The 24,762-nt window shown below is 41.2% G+C and overlaps 1 protein-coding gene across 1 annotated transcript in view; it reads left to right on the plus strand.

Moving 5' to 3' along the window:
* Positions 1-19,595, plus strand: part of KCNH1 (potassium voltage-gated channel subfamily H member 1) — a 322,053-nt gene extending 302,458 nt beyond the window's left edge. The window contains exon 11 of the mRNA XM_077811958.1: positions 18,753-19,595. Within this exon, the coding sequence (XP_077668084.1) occupies positions 18,753-19,595 (843 nt within the window). The remainder of the gene's footprint in view (positions 1-18,752) is intronic.
* Positions 19,596-24,762: the final 5,167 nt, after the last annotated feature.

Raw genomic sequence — 24,762 nt, forward strand, 5'->3', positions numbered from 1 at the left:
TCTGCTCTGATTGGCTGGCATGTTATTTTTGGCTGCTGAAGGAGGCACCAAAAATATTTTCCACCCTATCTGGCAAACTGGCTATGATCCCACCTGGGCAAGCCACCTGTTTGCATAGAACCAACCAATATATGCAGAGCACTAAAAAGAGCCCAGTACCAAATACCTATTATTAAAGAGATACTATTTGACTTTGCAAAAAGCAAAAACTATTCTCAGTACTTGATGCCAAAGATGTGTATTGGGAAGTGCTAGTGGAATAAGAAAGCAGCTACCTTATAACCCTTTGGACACCAGCAGATAAATATATACGGTTGCAAATGCCGTTTAGGATCAAACCTGCAATGGGAGAATTTCAGTGTCACCAACAAGATATCCAAACAGGATTTTCAGCGATCAACATCCTAGCCGATGACATTATGGTGTACAGATGTGGAGACAACATGATGGAAGCTATGGCAGATCATGACCACAACCTCATCGGTCTGCCAGGGAAGTGACATTTTTTCTAAATGAACCATTTCAACACTTTTAATATTGTTGTTTTTAGGGGCTTTGCCAGGGGGGCTGAAATTTATTTGACAAATTTGATCTGAATTCAGGAATAGCTTCAGTGCCACGAAAAATGCATTTTTCTGACCATTTACTATTTACTAAAAAAATGTCACCCATCTCTACCCATTGTACATATGGTGCAAAGATGAAAATACTTTGGTATTTTAAAATTCATTGTGACTCCCCTCTATTAAAAGATTTCCCCTCCACTAGGTCTAGCATATTTTTACCAAAAGCATTTTGATGCGCTTCTTAATAGTGTGTGGCAATTTTTATTCCCCGTCATCATAATGCCGTACTAATAGAGTTGTAACTGATACACTCTTTATCAGCTTAATTATATTTGCTTTTACTTTATAAGTTAGAAGGACATGTGCACTAGAAAAATAGCAGCTACACTTAATTCTTATTTACTCTGAGTACCTATCAGAGCTCGTGATCAGGCTCTGAAGTTTTAAGTGTATTGACGCTTAACTGTATTGTTAGTGGAAATTTTTGAATATCTGTTTTTAACAAGACAAAAAATTGCCTTAATGCCTCGTACCTTGTTACAGAAATTGTGGTTTATGCATCAAGTTATACGAGATTCAGCTATTTTTTTCTCCAGTAATCACACTGTATATATGTTATCCTATTTCCAACAGTATTTTGATCAAAAGATTTTTCTTTCATGTTATTCTCTGGAGAAAGTGCAGCATAGCCTGCAAACATGAAACAGAATAAGTATGAAAAAAGGGAACTGTCTTTTTGTTGTGTGCAACTTCTGAATAAATATGAGTGACATGACTGAACAGTAATATCCAAGTCACTGTTTATAGCATTTTTAATTAGCCTGCAAAATATCATCTCACAAAGAAGAAACTTGCAGCATCACCAACGCTAATGAAATTCAGGCTAATAACATTTAGCTCATTCAGTCAGCTTCAGACATTAAAGCTCGGCATCAGTATGAGTTATATACATTAAATCAGATTGTGTATGTTGTCCTCAGACTATGAATTCAGGCTTCTCCCCAACACACTCTTGTGGTGATGATTCTGTTGAATATGTTGTGACAGAGTTGGATTTTCTTGTAATATTTTTGAGTCCTGTTTGTGCCTCAGTTTACCGTATATGCTGCCTTGTTACCCAGTGGGGGTGGAAAAGGGCAGTTTGCTCTCAGGGCAGGCTAAGAGACATAGGTGTGGTGTCAACTATCTGTCTCGGTGTTGGTCCCTGTATCGATGGAACATTTGAAAAGACAATGGCAAGTCCAGTGTGCAAATCCATTGATACTTAGCAACCAGCACCCCAGAGGGATACAGATTTCCCCACCTCTCCACAGGGAGGCTGGGCAACATTCCTCAGCTTGAGAACAAAGGCCAGGAAGATGTGAAGTGGGGGGATAAGAACTGGCTGCTAATATGTGTCAGGGCTCTCATCTGGAGTTATAGGTGCTGGAACCGCACCCCCTGGCTTCAAGTGGTTTCCATCATATACAGGGTTTACAGTTTGGTTCAATGGCTCTGAGCACACACACACCCCCACCACAACACAAATCGTTCCAGCACCCCTGCCTGGAGTCTGACCAAAGAGGTCAGACGGAGAGACAGACAGAGCTTCAACAAAGGGGTTCGCCACAGCTTGGCTGGGCTCTGGGCTAACCAGAGGAGACTATGGTTTAACCTTCAATTCTCTCTAGTACCCTTAGGACTTCCTACGCTGTGTTTTGACAATGCTGTGTGTGTGTTTCAGAGTAGCAGCCGTGTTAGTCTGTATTCGCAAAAAAAAAAAGGAGGACTTGTGGCACCTTAGAGACTAAACAATTTATTTGAGCATAAGCTTTCGTGAGCTACACTCCATCGGATGCATAAAGTGGAAAATGCAGTGAGGATGTTTTATACACACAGACCATGAAAAAATGGGTGTTTATCACTTCAGAAGGTTTTCTCTCTCCCCACCCCACTCTCCTACTGGTAATAGCTTATCTAAAGTGATCACTCTCCTTACAATGTGTATGATAATCAAGGTGGGCCATTTCCAGCACAAATCCAGGGTTTAACAAGAACGTCTGAGGAACAGTGGGGGTGGGGGGAGAGGAAAAAACAAGGGGAAATAGGTTACCTTGCATAATGACTTAACCACTCCCAGTCTCTATTCAAGCCTAAGTTAATTGTATCCAATTTGCAAATGAATTCCAATTCAGCAGTCTCTCGCTGGAGTCTGGTTTTGAAGTTTTTCTGCTGTAATATACATTCATAAACCAGTCGGGGAACACTTCAATCTCTCTGGTCACGCGATTACAGACATGAAAGTTGCGATATCACAACAGAAAAACTTCAAAACCAGACTCCAGCGAGAGACTGCTGAATTGGAATTCATTTGCAAATTGGATACAATTAACTTAGGCTTGAATGGAGACTGGGAGTGGTTAAGTCATTATGCAAGGTAGCCTATTTCCCCTTGTTTTTTGCATCTGATGAAGTGAGCTGTAGCTCACGAAAGCTCATGCTCAAATAAATTGGTTAGTCTCTAAGGTGCCACAAGTCCTCCTTTTCTTTTTGCTGTGTGTGTGTCACTGCAATTGCTGGGTGAGGTGTATTAATCCCTGCAGAGTGTACAGGTCTCCATCAGGAGTCTGTCTCCGTTGGACTTTCTGAATGGAGCTCACAATGTGATGCAGGGTGCTCCAAGAGGTCCAGTCTAAGGAGGTGGAACCCTAGAGGAAGAGTGAGATCCCTAGGGGGTCTGGCAGGTGGAAAGGGTTCCTCCTAGAGACTGTGGATCCGTGGCATGTGAAGAGGTCTGATTTTCAGAAGGGAGGAGCACCGACTATTCTGTCTAGAGGGCAGGGTTTGCTCCCCCCAGCACAAAGAAGAGTCCACACCCAGAATCCTTGGATCTACCAGTGGGCGCTGTCCATTCATGTGTTGGCCCAGCTCCTCCATGCACTGACTCTAGGGCTCTGTACCCCCCAGTGTCAGGATCACTGATAACACGATTCCTTTGTAGCCACATTGCCAGGGCCATTCAGACCTCGGTTTCCTTTAATTTTTCAGAGCATTTCTCATGGAGGTTGTTGGGGAATACGGTGACATGCATTCACTTTGTTTCCGTGGAAACCATCACTCAAATTGGGCAGAAAGTCTGTTTCCCTTCAGAAGCCGCTACAAATGGGGGGCTAAATTCTATGGTCATGAAGACCCACATAAATCGTACTCACCTCAATGGCATTATTTTGGATTTGTGCTCCTGTGTGATGCCAGCAGACCCATGCACAAAACAGCCAAGACAAATCACAGTGGGCGATGCTTAAATAGGGTCAAAAATTGTGGAAGTCGCTTTGGAAAATCTACATAGCCCACCATTACATGCTTGCAGGTTTACGTGCACATCTAACAGTTAGTTCCTTGATGGGATCCTCACCCATTTTTGCTATAGATGAACTCTGTGTGCTTATCAAGCTTCTCATGGAAACAGGCTTCACATCTCTGAGATGTAACTGAGAGCAGAATCTAACCCTGGCATAGCAGCAGCTATTGTAGACTGTTTGCGGGAAGTCCTGCAATTTTGTGAGAAGCAAACACCCCAAATAACCCCTTCCTGCCAAAACTCCTTACTAAGTTGTAAAAGGACACAAGATCTCAGTTCTGCTCTAGTTTTTCTTTTGCATATTGCCTCTTAAGTACCTAATAAAGCATCACTATGGTGATTCTCTACTATACTGTATTAGGTTTCAGAGTAACAGCCGTGTTAGTCTGTATTCACAAAAAGAAAAGGAGGACTTGTGGCACCTTAGAGACTAACGAATTTATTTGAGCATGAGCTTTCGTGAGCTACAGCTCACTTCATCAGATGCATACCGTGGAAACTGCAGCAGACTTTATATATACACAGAGAATATGAAACAATACCTCCTCCCACCCCACTGTCCTGCTGGTAATAGCTTATCTAAAAGCCATTTCCAGCACAAATCCAGGTTTTCTCACCCTCCACCCCCCCACACAAATTCACTCTCCTGCTGGTGATAGCCCATCCAAAGTGACAACTCTTTACACAATGTGCATGATAATGAAGTTAGGCCATTTCCTGCACAAATCCAGGTTCTCTCACTCCCTCACCCCCCTCCAAAAACCCACCCCCATACACACACAAACTCACTCTCCTGCTGGTAATAGCTCATCCAAACTGGCCACTCTCCAAGTTTAAATGATATGCAGCTTTAATTGTCTTTAACATCAGTGTCTTATGCATTTTTGTTGCTGCCTCAGTGTCTGTCTGGCATTTTTTTTAATAGATCAGCTTCAATTTTCTTCAGTGTAACATAAGCCTGAAGATATTTTCATCAATTCCCAGCAGATGTTAGATGGGCTGGGTAGTAATAAATGGTTTCTTGGTGATTGTTTTCCTCACACATAAGTCCATTTTCTGTGCGGACCACATCAAGTAATTTAAGCTTTTAATTGTTTATGATATCTAGGGCTTGCAGACTCTGTGGGTGTTTTTGTATTTGTAAAAGAGAATTATTAACAATGAGAGCAGAATACTACCATGTTATTTGCAGCTCACATTAAGGAAGAACTGCCAAGTCCTGGCACTGCCTGTGTGTGCTATAGAGGTGTGAGGATGGGAAGTTGGGGGGAGTTTGTATAGTAATAGATCCATGGCTAACTAGGAACTTCACAACTGTCAGTATGCTACACACTATGGTGATACAGGACTGTATCCAAAGCCCAATGAAGTCAATGGGAGACTTTCCACTGATTTCAGTGGGTCTTGGATCAGGCTCTCAAAGCCACAGTGGAAAGACCATTTGGATCCTCCTGCTTCAAAATAATAGTTCCCCTCCACCTGCGATGCAGACTCTCCATTAGTTGTTAACAGTCTGGGATCTATGACACACTGCTGAACAGTTCTGATTCCATCCAGTGGAGGGCTGTGTATACATACACAATAGCCAGTTCATTACAATATCAAATATTGTCAATGGAGCACTGCTCTTGATGTTAGCAAATGTGAAGTAACTTCCTCTCCTTGAGGATTGTTGTTCATTTTGTTGATGTGATTATACTTGTGCTGATCTTTGAGGCTGCCTGTGTGTTTGATTAAGTGTAGAGTAACACTTCCCAAATTACGGTGTCTGTGTCTATGAAAGATATGGAGTCTTTCTGTAGCCTTGTCAGTCCCAGGATATTAGAGAGACAAGGTGGGTCTGTAAAATGTATGTTCACGAGTGGAATGTGGGTTGTATAGAATTTAACTTAATAAAAAAAAAATGACTGACCAGCATCGAAGTTCTGCTCCATATGCAATTCTAAGATTTCAGCCACAAAACTTGAATTTCCGACAGCATTGTGCATTAATTTAAATACAGCCAACTCACTCCAAATTTAGAAAAACTGACTTGCCCACCCCTTTAATTTCTCTCCTTGTGTGAAATGTTGGATGGAGTGATAAAACAACAAACTCCCAGATGCTAAGTACAACAGTGTAACGGTGTGCAAAACAGTCTTTCTGCCTCCATCCGGACATAGAAAAGGAGTACTTGTGGCACCTCAGAGACTAACAAATTTATTTGAGCATAAGCTTTCGTGAGCTGCATCCGATGAAGTAAGCTGTAGCTCAGGAAAGCTTATGCTCAAATAAATTTGTTAGTCTCTAAGGTGCCACAAATCCTCCTTTTCTTTTTGCGAATACAGACTAACATGGCTGCTACTCTGAAACCTGTCATCCGGACATAGGATTTGTGTTGTTTCATTCAAACTAGACAAACTGCAAAGCCATGCCAAGGTTACTTACCAAGTGTTTCGCACTAATCGCTGTATCATACTCCCTCCCCTTAGATGGAGTTCCCATTTGTGCATGTGCAGACCAGGGCACAATGGTGGTATATCTGGCTCTCTTGAAGTAAATATCTGAACAGGCTGTTTTGTCAGAGGTTCAGCTCTCAAAGCCCTTACTCAGATTTTCCTCTAAGCTTTACTTCTGCAATACAGTACTTCCATGAGCTGCAATGGAATGTTTCCTCAATATTGACTGAGTAAATACTTTAGGATATGTCCCCTATGATTATTTAAAGGGAAGAAGATAGCAGATAGATGTTAATACCTTGAAAATTAGATCTGACTGGGAATCACCAAAAGGATCTCTCTTTCTCTTTTAATAACGTAGGCCCTGATCTTGCAAAGAGTTATGCGTGTACTTAGCTTTACTTACTATGAGTAAGTATTATCCCACTTAAAATTAGGTATGTACCAAGCCTTTGCAGGACTGCGGCCACATGATTGGCCATTTCTTCCCTAACATCATGAAGTTTGATGTTGCCAATTACCTGCTTTCTGTCAAATGGGGGACTTTCAGGAGCTAATCTAAGGAAATCTCTGACTACCTTCTCCAATGGGAAGGACTGAGGTAGACTGAACTACTCAAAATTCCTTATTGTTCAGAGCAACTTTGGGACAGATTTTGACCTCTGTTATACCAAAGTAAGTCTACTGATGTCAGTGGAGTTGTTCTGGACTAGATTTATACCAATGTAACAGAGATCAGAATCTGGCTTATTATCTTTCTTCTGTCCATAAAGCACCATGGACAGTACCAGCACTGTCTGAATAAAGAAAAAAGTGTTACACCACGAAAGAAAGAACTTGTAAAAGCCAAAGGACTCACTCTTTCTTGGATCTTGCCACTCAAGAAGAAAAAGAAAGTGTTGACAAACTGTTTTGCATGTGAAAGGATTGAGCATGACATTTTACTCCTGACTAAAATAAAGAAGACAAGGGGATGAGGTAATATCATTCACTGGACCAACTTCTGTTGATGAAAGAGATGAGTCTTCAAGCTACATGGGCCTAAAGAAGAGTTCTGTGTAGCTCAAAAGCTTGTCTCTTTCACCAACAGAAGTTGGTACAGTAAAAGAAATTACCTCATCCACTGTGTCTCTCTAGTATCCTGGTACCAACATAGCTACAACAACACTGAAAACTGGCTCGAATAAGTCATTCATGGTGGTCTAACATTTTATGAGGAGGAAGGGAACAGAGTCTCTAAAGCTAAACTCCTCCAGGAATTTTTTTTTTTACCCTTGAACAAAAAAATGCAGATTATGAATATGAGGAAGTTGAGGATCTTACCTGTTTTTTTCATTACAAACTCTCTCTCTCTTTCCCACTTCACTTGCCTGGTTGTACTAGATTATAATGGCTGAGGTACAGTAACATCATTCAGTATATTTCTTATCTGGATTATTGCTCATGTATTGTTGCAGTTTTAGGGAGTAATCCTGTCCTTCTTGGAGTCTGGAGGTGTTTGGCCTTTGCCTTCAATGAGAGCCAAATTGGACCCTTAGACTATTTCTAAATGGGTTAATTGTCTTAAGATAACATATGGGCATTCATGAATTACATCAGCAATTATTATTGCAACTGTTTGGTTGGCTGCTTTTCCTCTCCTCTTAGATCAGCCCCTTGTGACAGGGTCCCTGGGTTGCAACCTGGATGGTGGAACTACTGAGCCCTCCAAATTCGCCAACCTGGGCTGCCTCTCACATTGTGATGTTGATATCAAGCTACAAGCCTCTGCCAGGCACTGCATTTACCCAGACGTCCACAGGCAGGGACATACCCAACCGAGTTACGTGGATGATCTCCCAGTCACTCAAGAACTAGCAATAGGGAGGCTCAGCCAATTCACCCCAATGCCCCAGTCTTGCGCCCCAGAACTATATCGTCTTGCACTGGTCAGAAGCAGTGATGAGCTGCCAAAAGCTGAAGAACCGGTTCCTTAAGTCGCTCCAGGTCTTCAGCAGCACTGAAGGACCTGCCGCCGAAGTGCCGCCGAAGACCCGGCGTGCCTCCGGGTGAGTAAAAATTAAAAAGGGATTCTCAGGGGAGCCTCCCCAGCAGAGAGCTCAGGCGGGCCAGACAGGATGGTCCCACGGGCCGGATGTGGCCCATGGGCCGGAGTTTGCCCACCCCTTTAACAATTGGTTCTAAACCGGCTTCAGAATTTAACAACCGGTTCGCGCAAACCATCTCCAGCTCACCACTGGTCAGAAGCCTGGCCAGTGTAAGCTCATTACCCAGTTCGCCTCTTCTTCATAGGAAAGTGGACATGGACCAGCCTTTGCAATCTGAGCTGAGATTCCCCCAAGCACTTCAACCAAAACACACTGTTTTAGGTAAAATATAAAACAGGTTTATTAACTACAGAAAGATAGATTTTAAGTCATTATAAGTAGCAGGCAGAGAGATCGAAGTTGGTTACTTAAGAAATAAAAATAAATTCAGTCTCAATTCTGCAAACTAAGCAGATTTGAATCAAGCAGTGCCTTACTCTGACAGATGGTACAAGCAGGTTATAGATCTTCAATACACAAGCTGGGACTACTTTCCAGCCTGGCACCAAACTTCTCCAGTTCAAAGTCTTTGTCTTCCAGATGTGCTTCCAGGTGTTGAAATGGGGGTGGGGGGGAAGAGGAAGGCCAATTGATGATTCACTCTCCCTCTTTTATACTTCCTTCCTGCTACTAGAAAGATCCTTGCTGTGGTGTGGGTGGTCAGGCAGTCCCCATTGCATACCTGCCGTCTCTAAGGAGTCTCAGGGATAGTGGATTCTTTCCTTGATGGGCCATCAGTGCTGTCTGGCCCTCCTGTGTTGTAACTGAAAGCCTAGCTTGTGGATGTTCCCAACCTCATACCATATATCAGTAAGGCATATAGCAATATTTCATAACTTCCCATACAATGTTAGTACATACAATTCAACAGGATATTAATGTTCAGCAGATCAAGACTTTTAAAATGATATCTCACCAGGAATACTTTGTACAAAACATATAACAACAGAGTGGTGACCATGGGGGTTCCGGGGTGCTACTCTGAGGTGCAAAGTGTCACACCCTTCCAAAGCTGTATCCAGATAGGAATTTTTCTGTCTTTCTCTTGAAACTCATTAACTAGTCCTTGAAAAGTTTCTTCCTTTGTTAATTTCCCCACTGCATGTAAATAAAAGGCTTGCTTTTGTTGTTGCTCTTGCAGTGTGGATGTAGGAAAGCGTCACGGATTTATGATTTCTGAAATAATTTAGATGGTTGCTGAGTCTGTCAAGGGGAATATGGGGCTTTGTTAAAGCCAGACTGTTATTCTTCAGTGTTCTTTCAGTAATTAACTGCAGGTATTTACTCAGCTTCATAAATCTGATATTTCCCTTGGTCTGCTAGACAGGAATGTTGTTTGTTCTTGATATAATCCATACATGAAAACTTTTTCCCTTTCTCCCCCCGGCTGATCATTTGATCTGTGATATTCCACTAAAATGTGAAAGAAAAATAAAGTTGGGGGAAAATAAGTTAAATTGAACCCAATAGTCCTTTCCAAAGTTCTTTCTAATTTACTGGCATCTACTCTGCTTCTTGAACTGGGGCAGTTTTTGTTTCTGAAAGAGATTTATATTTAGTCCAGCATTGGGATGGGAAGAGTAACTAGGGAGCAGAGAGCTGGCAAGTGGAAGTGGTTGAAGGACAAGTGTTTTTTTTAAGGATCATATGTTTGGTTAAGCCATCTAAGTACTCTGTGTGGGTGTGAGAGCTTCGCCACTGCTATGTGGGGTGGAAGAAGATGGTGTCTGGGAAATAATTTTAACATCTCCAAAGCTTTAGTTAGAGTAGAAATAAGATCTGAAATTAAGTTCTGAACTTCGTGGCTTTGCTTATAAATTATCATCAGTAAAAAGTTGTCATGGTCTGTCATGTCTAAAACTGTTCCCGTCATGGTAGTGTCTAACTGCCCATGACGCTTTGGCTGAGATTTTCGGAAGTAAATGCTGAAAGCTGGGTTCCTAAAGATAACATTTTAAGAAGTGCCTGAAGGAGTTAGAAATACAAGTCCCTCTGGAAGTTGTGCTCGCAGGTGCTATACTGAGGCTTTTAAATAAGTGGCCTGATTTTGAAAAGTGCTGTCCACCCCACATTTCCTATTGACTTTAATAGGAGTCATTGGGCATACAACATTTTTGAGAATCAGATACTTAGTTAAGGGCCTAAATTTGAAATTAGGCTCCTAACACTAGACACCATTTTAAAATATCTTGGCCTTTGTCTCTAAGGGTACTTCTACGCTGCAAAGAAAAACCCACAGTACCACGTCTAAGAGGTCATGTCAAGAGTATGGAGAAGATAATGGATATAGCCTACTATTTTTCCTCATGGACCTCTCTAGTGCACGTGCTGAGATATAGGCCGATGGATCTATACTATGGCTGATGAACTGGACATACCTCTTGCATGTCTTTCACCTGCTTCTTAAATGCTTTGATCAGTAGTAAAATAGTTATCAATGGCGACATTTAAACTATCATAATTAGACATTTTTGTTTACACTGTTGTTGTAGCCATGTTGGTACTGGAATATGAGAGAGACAAGATGGGTGAGGTAATATCTTCTGTTGGACTTTGTCTCCGTGATAGGACATATCATTAAAAGCCTTATTGAAATGACTGTAGGCAGTACACCCCTCTGAGCTATTTTTTCAGGCTCTCAGCAAACTCAGCCTGACATCTCTGCAATAGTTACGCTCCTGGCTGATTTGAAGATTTTTTTGCAACTATTAAGTTGCAGAAACTTATTTTTAAATTGAAGGTGAGATTCTGGAACATGAGATGGCAGCTCACGGAGGTGGAGCTATACTGTACACCTAGGTGATCCTAATTGGAGTCCTGCACACACACCTTACATGACCTCTGAATTCAGCCCTCTATTTCTTCAAGATCTAATATCAATTTGAGCCCTTTAGATAGGATAGGTTTTAGAGTAGCAGCCGTGTTAGTCTGTATTCGCAAAAAGAAAAGGAGTACTTGTGGCACCTTAGAGACTAACCAATTTATTTGAGCATAAGCTTTTGCGATGCAGTGAGCTGTAGCTCATGAAAGCTTATGCTCTAATAAATTGGTTAGTCTCTAAGGTGCCACTAGTCCTCCTTTTCTTTCTTAGATAGGATATTTTTCCTCTCCTTATCCTCACCCTCTCTTTTTGCGCACTCCCCTCCTTCTTTCCTCTCATCCAGTGCCCCAATATAGCCTTCGAGGGAGTTAAGGAGCTACTGCTGCAAACCTTTTCCCCCTATTAGCTCTGTGCTTCAGTGCTTGAAGAGGATGCCCTGCTACAGCAGTGCCTAGACTTTTATGTTAGCGATATAAATAACGCATATAACTGGTGCTCACCTTTATAATGGCTTCAGTCTCTGAGTAGAGTGTGAAATTTTGATCCAGAAGATTGCTAGTGAGTATAAGCTAAGTGACACCTCTAGAGAGGAATATGTTTCTAGGTGGTGATGAGGCAGACCCTGTGCAGCACGAGTGTAAGAACCATCCTAGAGTCTTTGCCCATTGTTCCGAAATATGTTTTAGTTCGAAACAGGTAAAGTTCTGCTTTGGTTAAAATCAGTATCTCTAACTGAAGCAGATTCCATAATACAATGCTATAAAAACATCAAGCGTTTTCCTTCTCATACCCAACAAAAGCTATTTCCAGGTCTCTCAGACTCACGTTGCTTGTGTGCCTAGGCCCATGAATGTCCAGGTAAGTTTAACGTTTGAGCCTCTCTGGGATACTTCCAATATTGTTTCTCCACCATTATTGTTTTTAGTAAGACTATTCCTGAAGCCAATATGGTCCCTATTCATTGAATCCATATATTTTCCATTTTTAATCACACTTTCCAGTCTGGTTACTACTATGCAACACGGTCTGATCAGCACCTATTCACCATGAGAGAACTTTGGGACCACATACCATTCCAGGTCATTTAACTGAATCCCCAGCAATTTTAATGGAAAACCACTTATGTAATGGGAATAACGGGGAGTGGGAAGAACCCCAGTGGTACTTTAGACTGGTCTTCCTATCAAGCACATTCTACTTACCCTCTTTTTCCTGTGTAATGAGAGAGCTCTCTGAGATTCCTTCCTTAAAATGACAATCTCAGACTTCCTTTGGGTCCATTCAGCGAGCCCTTAGCTTTTCAAGCTGTGCAAACATATTGATCGTCTCCTATCTGAAAGATCCTACCAAGTCTATATTCCAGGCCATAGTGTTTTAATAGAAGAGTTCCTCATGCTGTTCAACGGAGGGCTTTTCGTTTTGTTTTGTTTTTATCTCATGAATCATGGTGCAGTAAGCATGGTACAGCATTAAAATGTGAAACACTATGGGAATTCTACAGGGTGTTTGAACAACCTCAGGATTGGGTTAAATTATGTGTAAAGTGTATCAAGCTGCAGACTGCAGAATTTACAGGCGCTCCCCGACTTACTCAATTGTTCCGTTCCAGAAAGCCTTGTGTAACTCAAAGTTTGCATAAGTTGGAAACGTATTCCCAAACATTGCACCGAAAAACAAACAAACAAACGAAAACCCCTCCTCTTTCTAGCTTACGGAACATTTTCCATAAGTGTAATTTGCGTAAATCGGGTCTTGCGTAACCCAGGGAGCGTCTGTACTGGTAACAGAATTAAACATCAGATTTAAATCAGCTCTGTACTGCCAGTGGACCAGTTTAAGATAAGAATTTCTTAACTCTGAGAACAACTAAAATGAAAATATGAGCTACCCAGTGCAGCAATTCTCACTTGCAATATTAACTTGTAGCATTTTAAATTAATGTAACTTTGAAATCCTACAAGGATTTCTCTTTCTCAGAAGGACCAATAAACTGCTCATTAAGAAGACAAAGAAACTTAATACCAAACATTACTTTGAGTTAAGAGGTAGCATTTTCAAAAGTGCCTAAATGACTTAGGAGCATAAGGCCCATTTCCAAAAGTGACATAGGCATTAGGTGCCTAAATCCCATCGACTTGCAAGAGACCTAGGCTCCTAAGTGAAAATGGAACACTTAGTACTCATAAGTGTTAAACAAATGTCCCCAAACAACAGTGTATTGAAGATGGAAAATAATCAGAGACAGGGCAATAATTCTATATGAGGACAGTTTGAAGAGTCTCACTGTTCAGAGAAGAGACTAAAATGGGACATACATAGACGATAGTGAGCAATAGAGAGAGAAAAATCAGAGTTCCCTATCTGCTGTTTCCCTTCACTCAAGGGACAAGCAGACATTCAATGTAACTGAAAAGCAGCGGATTTACAACTCATAAAAGGAAATACTTATTACACAGTACATAAATAACCTGCGCAGCTCATTGCCACAAGATCTCACTGAGGCCAGGAACTTAGTAGGTGTCTACAAAGGATGACGTATTTATATGGATAATGAGAACATCCAGAATAACCTTAGATAGGATGATTTTTTATAAGGAATATGTGACATTCAGTGGGAGTCAGGCACCTACCTGCCACTAAGATCACATGGTTACACAGTAAGACAAGTATATACCTCGACTGCACTGTTAAATATTTTTGCTTATTTTGCTTCATTTCCTCCCTCTCATTTCTTACACATGAGATGTCAGAAGTGAGATCTGAATGAGCTGCAGCAGGCATGTAGAGGATGTTTAAAGCACAGTGGGCTCCCTGGAAAAGGCGATACTGAGGCATTTGTCACTAGTATTGCAGCCTTGTTTCAGGAAAACTCATGTTTATTGATGCAGACTTTGAAATAAAATTTTAAAAGCATTTTTGACCAGCTTTTCTGCTCGTGTGTATTGCATTTGACCCAGGCCATGTTGTTTGAAGGAAAAAAAAAATACCCACCGAGCTGCCTGTTGTAAAGCTTTGACTGCAGAAGAGCAGTTTTAAAATATATCGTCACTGGTTCACTGCTCTCTCTTTTACGTATATTTCTGAAGTCATGCTGTTTGTTAATCTTAATGTCCTATCAGTAGTGATGGAATAAAGCTGTGACAGAGGCGAGAGTTGCAGGGTTATGAAGGTGCGACTAACGGCACTTCAGGTACGACAAGCACATCCCTCTGGTGGACTCAAACGGATGATGATGGAAGGGAGGCTAGATTCTTGGAACACATCAAGCACGACTCTGTCCTGTGCTTTCATTTCAACGAGCAAAATGTAGCACACCTCTCTACTCTGCTTAACTAAACAGACCAGACCGTGACCAACCCCACTCAGGTGCACAAGAAGGGTTGGAGAAACCACACGGAGAAGCCTGCTCCCTCCGTCCTTTTGTAGAGCCCAGCCTCAGATTCAGCGGGCAGTGCAAAGGACGCACACATCTAATGCCAGCAGCAGTACTTGACTCCCGAAAAGACCATGACCTTGGCTTCCCTTCCATAGTGGCAGCAAGGTTGAGCTGCTGCAGGAGAGTGGGATAGTTTAGTCCCCCTGCACTCTATAAAAGGGGGCTAGAGCTCTTTGTTCCCATGCATGCTCCTGCAGAGCCCCTAGTGCAGGGGTTCTCAAACTGGGGGTCAGGACCCCCCAGGGGGTCATGAGCTGTCAGCCTCCACCTCAAATCCCGCTTTGCCTCTAGCATTGATAATGGTGTTAAATATATTTAAAAGTGTTTTTAATTTAGAAAGGGGGGGGTCGCACTCAGAGGCTTGCTTTGTGAAAGGGATTACCAGTACAGAAGTTGGAGAACCCCGGCCCTAGCAGCATTTAGGTTGAGGCAGCTGGATTGCTTCCAGGACCAGCTCCTGCTGAGCAGCTGCTCCACACTCCCCCATCCCCAGTTTAGGCTGTAGTTTCTAAAAGCACAAGCTAACCCCAGGTGTAGGTTGGTCACTGATTTAGCAGAATGGCCTTTTTTAGTTGGAGCATAGGATTTCATACTCGTTAAGTAGCCTGCCTCGTGCTATTGGCAGTAACCTGTTGTTCTAGGCTGAAATCCTTGCAATCCATCAAGAAAATTGTGCAATACTGAACAGGTATCTAAGGGGCGGAGCATCTGTCCTGGCACCGTGGCACTGTGCTTTCAAGGGTGATCAAATCTCATACCCTGTATGCAAGCTGTTACAATAATCTCCTTCTAGGTAAGCAAAAATGCTAAATCTTCCAACATACGGATGGGATGTTTCCCCTATAATTCATTGTGAACGATAGCAAAACGAATACAGCAAGCGATGTAGCATTTGTAGAGCCTGAAATATAGGGCTGGGGGTTGCTGCTAGGAACCACGATATAGTTTGCTCGTTATCTTCAGCCCATTATAGAGCATCATTGTCATTTCAGTTAAACTAGCTAATATGCAGGCCGCTGTGTTACACGCTTGATAAGACAACTTTGTAAAAGCACCTCTCCCTTTTGCACTAAGGAATCAACGCAAAATTTTAGAAAAAAAAAAGCTGAAATAAAAACGACTTCCTTTTCCAGATCTTGCATCTTCCTTTAGACCCCATATACTCTCTGTCTGTCTGTCCATCTTCCTCTTTGCCTCAGAATTGATCAGAAAACAATCCACCCAAAACAGCTATTTGCATTTGTTTCTTTGTAAACAGTTGAATATCCCCTTTAAAACAAACACAGACAAAACCCCCAAATACAGCCCTGTAAAGCCTCTTTCATTACCACTTCGCTTTGCACAGTTACCGTAAAACTTCAGTGGAGTCAAACTGTTCAGTAAGGAGCAGCCGTGAGAGAGCACAGCACTGGAAAAGCGGCCAGAGCAGCGGATATATTTTGACGTGTATTTGGGCATCGTTCTTACAAATTTAAAAAAGCAGAATCTCGCTTCTTACCCACGTCTTCAGCTAAAAGAGCCAGCACAATAACCTAAGGGGGAGTCCCCAGACCAACACATCTTGGGTTTGATTCTGCTCAGTAGGGGTGCGGGGTACTGCACAGGGTATGTCAGCAAAAGATGATGAACAGGGCAGGGAGTCCAGGGGATCTGATATTTGCATTAATAAGAGTGCTGCTCTGCGGCTGCCTGGGACCTAGAGAAACACCTAAGCAGTAACTGGGAGAAGAGCTCTGTGTAAGCTCCAAAGACTGTCTTTCTCACCAACAGAAGTTGGTCTGATAAAAGATATTAGCTCCCCTGCCTTGCCTCTCGCAGACTGAAACAGGTAGCAATGCGCTTGATTACGATAAGGGGGATGAGCTCATGCATAAGCTGATGTCTCAGACCATCCCATTCTTTACACGTGTCTCCCTCCCGCCCCCACCCCCCGCCGTTTTACCGTGTGCTTTTCGGAGTACAGGAATAGGTGTGCATTGGGGCTTGAGACTCTCTACCACACCGTGTGGAGACTGTGCCAGTGGCCACATTTTCAAGAGCTCAGCATTTAACAGGTCCCATTTAGGTACCTAAATGAAAAACATGGGAACTGCTGGGTACTGCCCACTCTTGAAAACCTTCCCCACAGCGTCCACCTTCTGGGGCTGGTTCATAACTTCCAGTCACTCTGGTACAGAAGCACGGCAGCCTGGCATACCTTTGCTGTGCAGCATGCAAGAACTTGCACAAACTAGGATTTGCACATACCGCTGCTTCCCAGAACTGTCACCAGTTGATTCAGCACCTGCATGCATGTACTTGTAGCAGCTTTGGTCAGCTTTTACTGTCAAATTGAATTACAATGTCCAGGCTTAAACAGTTTGAGGCCCTCCCTGTTTGCAGGAACCGCGGGCTGATGTCGAGCTCTACCAAAAGTCCATATGCCCTCCCTAGGTGTAGTTGGGATTCTAGCCCACTTCTCATCACCAATTTATCTGTGTACATACTGCACTTGTGAGGAACAGGTACGTGCTAAGCCAGTATAAATCAGGTTTAAACTGATCTCAGAGCATCCGTGTGCAAAGTTAAATCAGTTTAGCTAAATTGGTTTAATTCAGTTAAACTGGTGCAACTTTTGTCTGTGGACAAGCTCTTATTTTGGAGCACTGTATTAATTATTTACTCTGCCTGGGTGTCATGCCTCTCCTTTTGCAAATTAGACTCCTTTGTCTGAGTTTCCTAATTATTGCGATTTCCTGAAAGGACACTGTCAAACACTTTGTCATTCTTAGTTTATGTTTAGACTCCCCTTTAAAGCTTGAAAATAAAATGTCCTTTCCTACTAATTTTGTCCTTTCCTACTTGGCAAACATTCAATGATTCTTCCACTACTGACTTCCTCTCCTTTCTAACTACCCAGAAATTAATGCAGCTCTCTTTTTGCATGCCTGCACCACACTGAGGAGAATGTCAAGGAGCTTTAGAGCTAGCAGAGCAAACACAAAACATTCACCTTGGGTGTTGTGCGCAAACAGTGCCTTTTCTGAGTATTTTAATATAAATTCCTCTGTGACAGAGGGGTGGGTTTGTTTAATCAGTTTCAATTCATATTTAGAACCTCAGGGACATTTTCTCCTGTATTACAATAACTTTAGACTGGGGTTTTTTAAGGAACCCAAGGGGACTAGGCACCCCACTCCCTTGAGCTGCGTACTTAACTCATGTAGTAGGTCTCTTTGAAAACCTCAGCCTTAATGTACATCACATTTTGGAACTAAACTACTTGAATACCAGATTTGAGTGCACCCTGTTTTCTTGCTTGGAAAATACCAACAGTGATAACGAGTCTACTGTTATTGAGGGGAATATTCTTCCTGTGAGCAGTATGGGACCATCCACCATAGTGTAAGTTACAGCAGCTTCTAGACAAGGGCTGTTGCTGGCACAGATCAGCCCACAGGATCAAGAAGTTGTTGTTAGTAGAGCTGGTCAAAAAACAGGATAACCTTTTATGAAAAATGTGTCCCTTTTTTTGGTCAAAAATATTTCAAATTTTGAAGTTTTTCCAACTAGCTCTAATAATTAGCTCCTTGGCAGCTTCCCCCATTCCAATGAGCAGAGTAGACTCAGAGAATCATTCTGTTATTTTGTCCATCTACTCAAACGCCTTTTATCCTCCAGAATGACTTATCAACCTTTATCTCATACGACAAGTGTAACAAGAAAAGGAAGCAAAAGGGAAAACAATTTCAGTCAAGTACCTCAGAGACTACTGTAAATGAGCATGGATATGAGTTAATCTTGGTTGTACAAACCACTTAGCTAGCTGAGTTGCACTAAAATGATTACATAGTTCACGTGATGTGCAGTAAGTGAGCTCAAGGGTGAGTAGGCGGAAACACATGAGAATGGCTATTTTAATAGTGAAAAGCAGTAACATTAACAAAAATGTTTGTCGCTGCTGTAGTTAGCAGCATTTTGCTTCTAATAATGTTAATAGAGATCAAGCTTCACTTCTCCCCTTTCCTCCCCACTGTAACCTTTATGTAATTCATAACAGTGTGAAATATGTTTCTTCTCTGCAGATTGTGTTCCGGAAGATCAGTGATGTCAAACGTGAAGAAGAAGAGAGGATGAAAAGGAAGAATGAAGCGCCTCTGATTCTACCACCAGACCACCCGGTCCGTCGGCTGTTTCAAAGATTCAGGCAACAGAAAGAAGCCCGGCTAGCGGCAGAAAGGGGGAGGGATCCAGATGACCTGGATGTGGAAAAGGGCAACATTCTAGCTGAGCACTCTCGCACTGTTGTGAAAGCTAACATTGTAACGGTAAGGGAGAGCCCTGCAACCCCTGGTTCGTACCAGTCTGCTTCAACATCCGGTGTGCCCGATCATGCCAAATTGCAGGCCCCTACATCAGACTATGCAGGGTGCAAAGTGTCCGGTGACTACCCAAGACGCAAAGGCTGGGCCAAATTCAAAGATGCTTGTGGAAAGGGGGAAGACTGGAACAAAGTATCCAAAGCAGAATCCATGGAGACTTTACCGGAAAGAACTAAAACTTCAGGAGAGACTACACTGAAGAAGACAGACTCTTGTGACAGTGGCATTACAAAAAGTGACTTGCGCTTGGACAATGTTGGGGAGACAAGGAGCCCTCAGGACCGAAGTCCTGTCCTTACAGAGGTCAAGCATTCTTTTTACCCTATCCCAGAACAGACTCTTCAGGCTGCCATGCTGGAAGTAAAACATGAGCTGAAAGACGACATCAAGACTTTAAACACAAAAATGAGCAGTATAGAAAAACAGCTTGCGGAGATACTAAGGATATTAACCTCAAGAAGAAGCTCTCAGTCACCACAGGAGCTGTTTGAAATATCAAGGCCCCAGTCTCCAGAATCAGAAAAGGACATTTTTGGAGCAAGCTGAGATGTTTCTTTTTTAAAAAACAAAAAACCATACAAATAAACCCCCGCCCCCCACAACCATTTAAAATTTAGCCTTTCTTGATGAAAACCAGTGAGGGACCAGTTCATTAAGCATGTTCCCTGTCTCTAAAAAGGTACAGTAACAGGAATTGCAACCTCATGTCAAGATGGCAGCTGACACTGAAGTCTTTTTGACAGCAAGGGTACAGTTTATAAAGTTTTTTTTTTCCATCTCCTTCATTGGTGCATCTTTTTTTTTTCTACCCTTATGATAGTTGGATAATTATTTTTAAAACAGCAGCCATTCCTGCAAGCATTAGGTGACCTCATAGAGGTTTTTGGAGCATGCCTTAGGTAACCAGCTCAGTTTTTGTATAGATACATAAGGACTTGCCTGGGTGCTTAAATTCTCTAGCAATCTTTTTTGTTTTTGTTTTTTTTTGGCTGATGCTGTCTTGATCACGTGTACCTGTTAAATATCACAGTATCTTTTCCTACTGCAATGATGAAGTGACAATAAGTGGGAGGTTTATTCGGTTTCTTTTCCAAAGAAATATGCACTACTTAATTTCCAATGGGATCTGTGGGTGGTATTATGTATTATCACTTGAGGAAAAAACCTGAAACTTCCTACATTTCATTTAAAATCTAGCACATGGTATTAAAGTAATTGTAGTGGGCAAAATCCTCAGTTATCCACTGTATTGAAGATGAGGTCCTCCACACCCCCAGCAGCAGGGATACTGGATTCTCAAAAACTAACCATTCATGAAGATGCCCTTATACACTGTTAGTTTTGTTTTCCAATACCTAATTTTTTTTTTTACATAAACTCCAGAGAGCAAAGAACTGTGCATGAAGTATGCTTGAACATGGTGCTTCTTAGAATATGAAGCATTGCAATGAATCAGTGACAATGTCCCATTCACCAGGTTGCCAGTCTGTTAGGAAGATATACTGTGCCATTGATTGTTCTAGATAGAATTATCCTTCAGAAGTTTCTATTTTGATACTGTTCTTTGTTCACAGTCAAAGGCTCTCACGAGGCTTTTTTAAGAATTTAGATGGTTGGAACTCTGTTTTCTCTCAACATCTAGTTATTGTTCTTCTGCTAACCTAGCTAGAACATCAATGGAAAAGGTAAATAAAAGGACCATGCTTAGTATATACAAGTGCCAAGGGATGCCCCCAACAAAAAAGAAATCTGCTTCTTAAAGGACTGTTTCCAAACCATGTTTTCATAATGCTAGTGCACATAGATACAAGCACTTTACCAAAGCTAGTAAATATCATTTATTAATCATTAACTAAGGTAGTTTAGCCGGCATCCTGGCCTTGATAGATAGGGATACAGTTGCAGTAAACACTCCAACATTGGGTTTAACAGTGCTTTAGGGATCTGACATGTGATATAACATTTTCTGGTCTTTCAGTCTGATAGACAAGGGGTAGTGACTTTTGATCATTTACCTTTTGACAATACAAACTTACTTCCAAAGGAGATGTGATCTTGGTTTAAGGTTTGTTTCACATTAGATAATGGGGTTGCAAGGGAAAACAAGCCATTTGAAAGGGTTTCTGACGACACACTGTCTGTAAATATTGCTGTTAATTGCAGTATTCTTGGGAAGCAGCTGTGTGGGAACAATTCTTTAGGTCAGTAAAGAATAAAAACATATCAGTGACTCTCACGTAGAGGCACAGGTGCCATTTTACTCACTTTATTTAGGACTCCATGGTTAGTTTTCTCTCATGCTAATTGGTGTCTGTCCTGTACCAAAGACACACAGTATTAAGGAAAGCTTTATTTGAACAAAGAAACTCACCGTATGTTTGCAGACCTATTGTAACTACCGCTCTATATCTACTTTACAAGTAATAACTGTGTTGTGATTAACAAAATAAACACAAACACACTTTTCAGTTCAAGACCATTAAGTGACTTTTCATAGACTCTAAAATCAATATAACTATTAAATCATCTGTGATATTTGTCATATTAAGTTTTAAAGCCTAAATCACACTCTTTGAGACAATGAATTATTAACTTATATTGGTATGGAGGGTCCTGAAAGTCCCAACAAATTCTTTGGCCCCAGGTAAGAATCTACCTTCTAAATCCATTCTAACTGGGATTAGTTCATCTTCTAAACACAAGTTTTTCTCAATATTTTTTTCAAAAATGCTTAATTCCCATTGAAAATCAAAGGGACATTGGCACTCTTGAAAATTTTACCCATTCATCTTCCACTGGAAAATATAATTTCCCATGTTTCTATATGGTGGGCTAGGAGGAAACTATACAGCCTTCTAGTAGGTAGCTGCTTCCAGAAGTACTACAATATAGGTAGAGGAGAGTTAGAGACACAATCACAGTTATCTGGCCCTGCCTAGCTGATATCTAATTCAATCCACTCAGTCCGCCAAATGACATTTGTGTAGGCCTCTCAGGGAAATTTTAGTGACTATTTTGAGTGCCTAACGTAGGAATGGCAGGGCTAGAACCCAAAAGCTCTGTAATTATGGTACCTCCAGAATGGGAGATCAAACTAAATTGACATGAGTCTGCACTTCTTGTGGCTAAATTATTACTGTCTGAGGTCCTCCAACTTTGTATTACACAGTCATGGAGCCATGAGCGCTATACTAACTGGTGTTTGAAGAACAGAACCTACCTGTAGCATTCTATGGTTTGTGAAGACTTTGCGAGTTATGATGTGCTTTAGAATTATGGTTAATGTTTAATGACTGTATGGGCCAAATGTAGCTTTGTTACACCCATGTAAATCCAGAGTATTGACCCTCGAAGTATCAACTTCAAGTCAGCACTGAAGTCATCTGAAGTCAGTACGTGAAGTCATGTACTCCAGATTTACACCGCTGTAACTGAGATCAGACGCTGGCTCATTAAGGCTATGTGAACCATCAGCTACTCAGACTAGTTGTAGGATATAGTTACAGCCCGCAATGATTCCCATATATTGTAAGAGCATTTTGAAAAAAGTGTTTGTTTAGGACCACGTTCAGTTTTTGGATACATACACACAGACCTCCCATTGGGCCGTGAAGTCAACAAGACTTATATGTTCCTGAAGTGAAATCAAGGCTCTGAATTGTTATTTATTGTTCTTTGATTTTGCTTCTCTCTGCTGCCTTATGTATTAGATAAATTTTTGTGATCTTTTTTCTTTCAAACTATTTTTAAAATGTCCTCATTTTATTCATCTTAGAAATGGATGAATCCTACATATCAAATTCTATTAACCACCAAACCTTTGTAAATGCTACAAAAACAATGTTCACCATCTTCTGGCACAGTGCTGCTGCAGTTTTACAACTCGCTGAATAATCTTCAAATCAGCAGAAAGCCGTTTCACACCTGATTTTTTTCCTTTAAAGTTGCAGTTAGGTTGGAAGTGGAATGCAGGTAGTTCAAAGAAAGTAATAATGTGTTTTGGTTTAAATGGCAGGTTTTAAGAGTCAGTACTTAAATTATGTAAAGTACCCTAGGCATTATATGATTTAAAAAAATCTGTGTTCAAATACATTTCCGTCTGTCTGATATTACATGTATGCTGTTATAAACATTATTCTTGCTTTAAATTTCATTTACAGTGCTGTCCAGCTTTCCAGAGAACATCCAGTTTAACATCTGCGAAGGTGATGTTCTACTTCTAAAGTACTTCACTTTAATGAGCTGAAAGAGTTATTTGCTGTGAATATCCTGGTGATTTTTTTTTTTTGACTCTGTGTTGATAAGTTTGTGGAACAACTTAAAACACGATTTTTGTCTTTACTATATAAATTTCGGTGTATATGATAACATGTATACATACATACACGCACATACATATTATATATATGTATGTATAGATAAGTCTATGGATTGTATATCAGTCAACAGCACATCCTTCATTTAATGATAAAGGTTCAAGAAGGGAACATAAGTTTTCCCCAGTAGGTGTCCAGTGAAATATTCTAGCCCGGTACATTTTTATTGATCATTAACCTTTTCAGGCCACACCGTTTCTTTGGTTTCTCTGCTAGGCCTAAAGTTTATTCACCTGACTAGCTTATGACACTATGATTGCGATGATAGTTGTGACATTAGCCATTGTGACAGCCAGAAATTGGAGACACACATGAGGCTCAAAAACAGTTCGGCATAATTGCTGAGAGCCTGGTTCATAATCCACAGCTTGTTGCCATTCATTGTATCTCTAAAGCAAAGTTGATCTAGTACTGGTTCTTGTGGTTTCTCCCCGAGGATGGAGTCCAGAATAAATGTGTTCTTTTTCTGGAACCAGGTGCTGTCTCAAAGGTGCTGAGAATACTATATTTACCATGGGGCAAAGTGTGTTTCCATGACTTGAGTCTTAAACATTTCTTGTCACTGCACCTCTATTTTCTTACCCTAGCGCTAGGGGTAGAAATGCACTTGCTATGTTGGCCTCTGAATTCTTGACTTCGACACAGAGGAAGCCAGTAGCTAAAGGCTATCTCCTGTGAGTGTATAGGCAATAACAAAGTCTGTATGTCATCTGCACTTCTGAGTAATAAAGAACGCCCCGCAAATTCAATGTGAGGTACAGTAAGTACTGAGGTTTACTGTACTCTTGTTCTAGACCACATTGTTGTGGTGAACATTGGTTCAATTAATTAAAAATAAAGCTTCTTGCAATAAAACGTTCAACATTTAGCCTTAAGACCTTTCATAAGTGAGTTCAAACTGTGATTCAGTTCTGTAGTGTTTACAGTGTTGTCTAAATATAAAGCACTTTGATTAGCTTTCTAAGTCTAATGGAAGTCACTTGTAGGTAATTACTTATTGCCTTCTTATTAGTTAAATAAATTACTCCAGCAGCCCTTTTCCCCCAAACAAAACACCATTGTCTAAACACTTTTGTATATCAGGGAGCTGACACATCTATTGCCGAAGTGTTTGTGTTTAGATTGTTGTTTTGGGTTTTTTTTACACTTCAATAAAGCTGATGTGACTTTACCTGCAGCTGTTATTTGTTTCAAACTGATGGAGTGTTGTGTAAACACGTTTGATGTGTAATCCCAGAGCGTCTCTGTAACTGGATTTAAATGCCCAATGTTAATGAAGTAGCTTGGGCTTTTCATGAAACTGCTCTGAAAAACTGGTGACTTTATTTTTTTGGTCA

The sequence above is a fragment of the Eretmochelys imbricata genome, chromosome 3 (genome assembly GCF_965152235.1).
Source record: "Eretmochelys imbricata isolate rEreImb1 chromosome 3, rEreImb1.hap1, whole genome shotgun sequence".
Lineage (NCBI taxonomy): Eukaryota > Metazoa > Chordata > Testudines > Cheloniidae > Eretmochelys > Eretmochelys imbricata.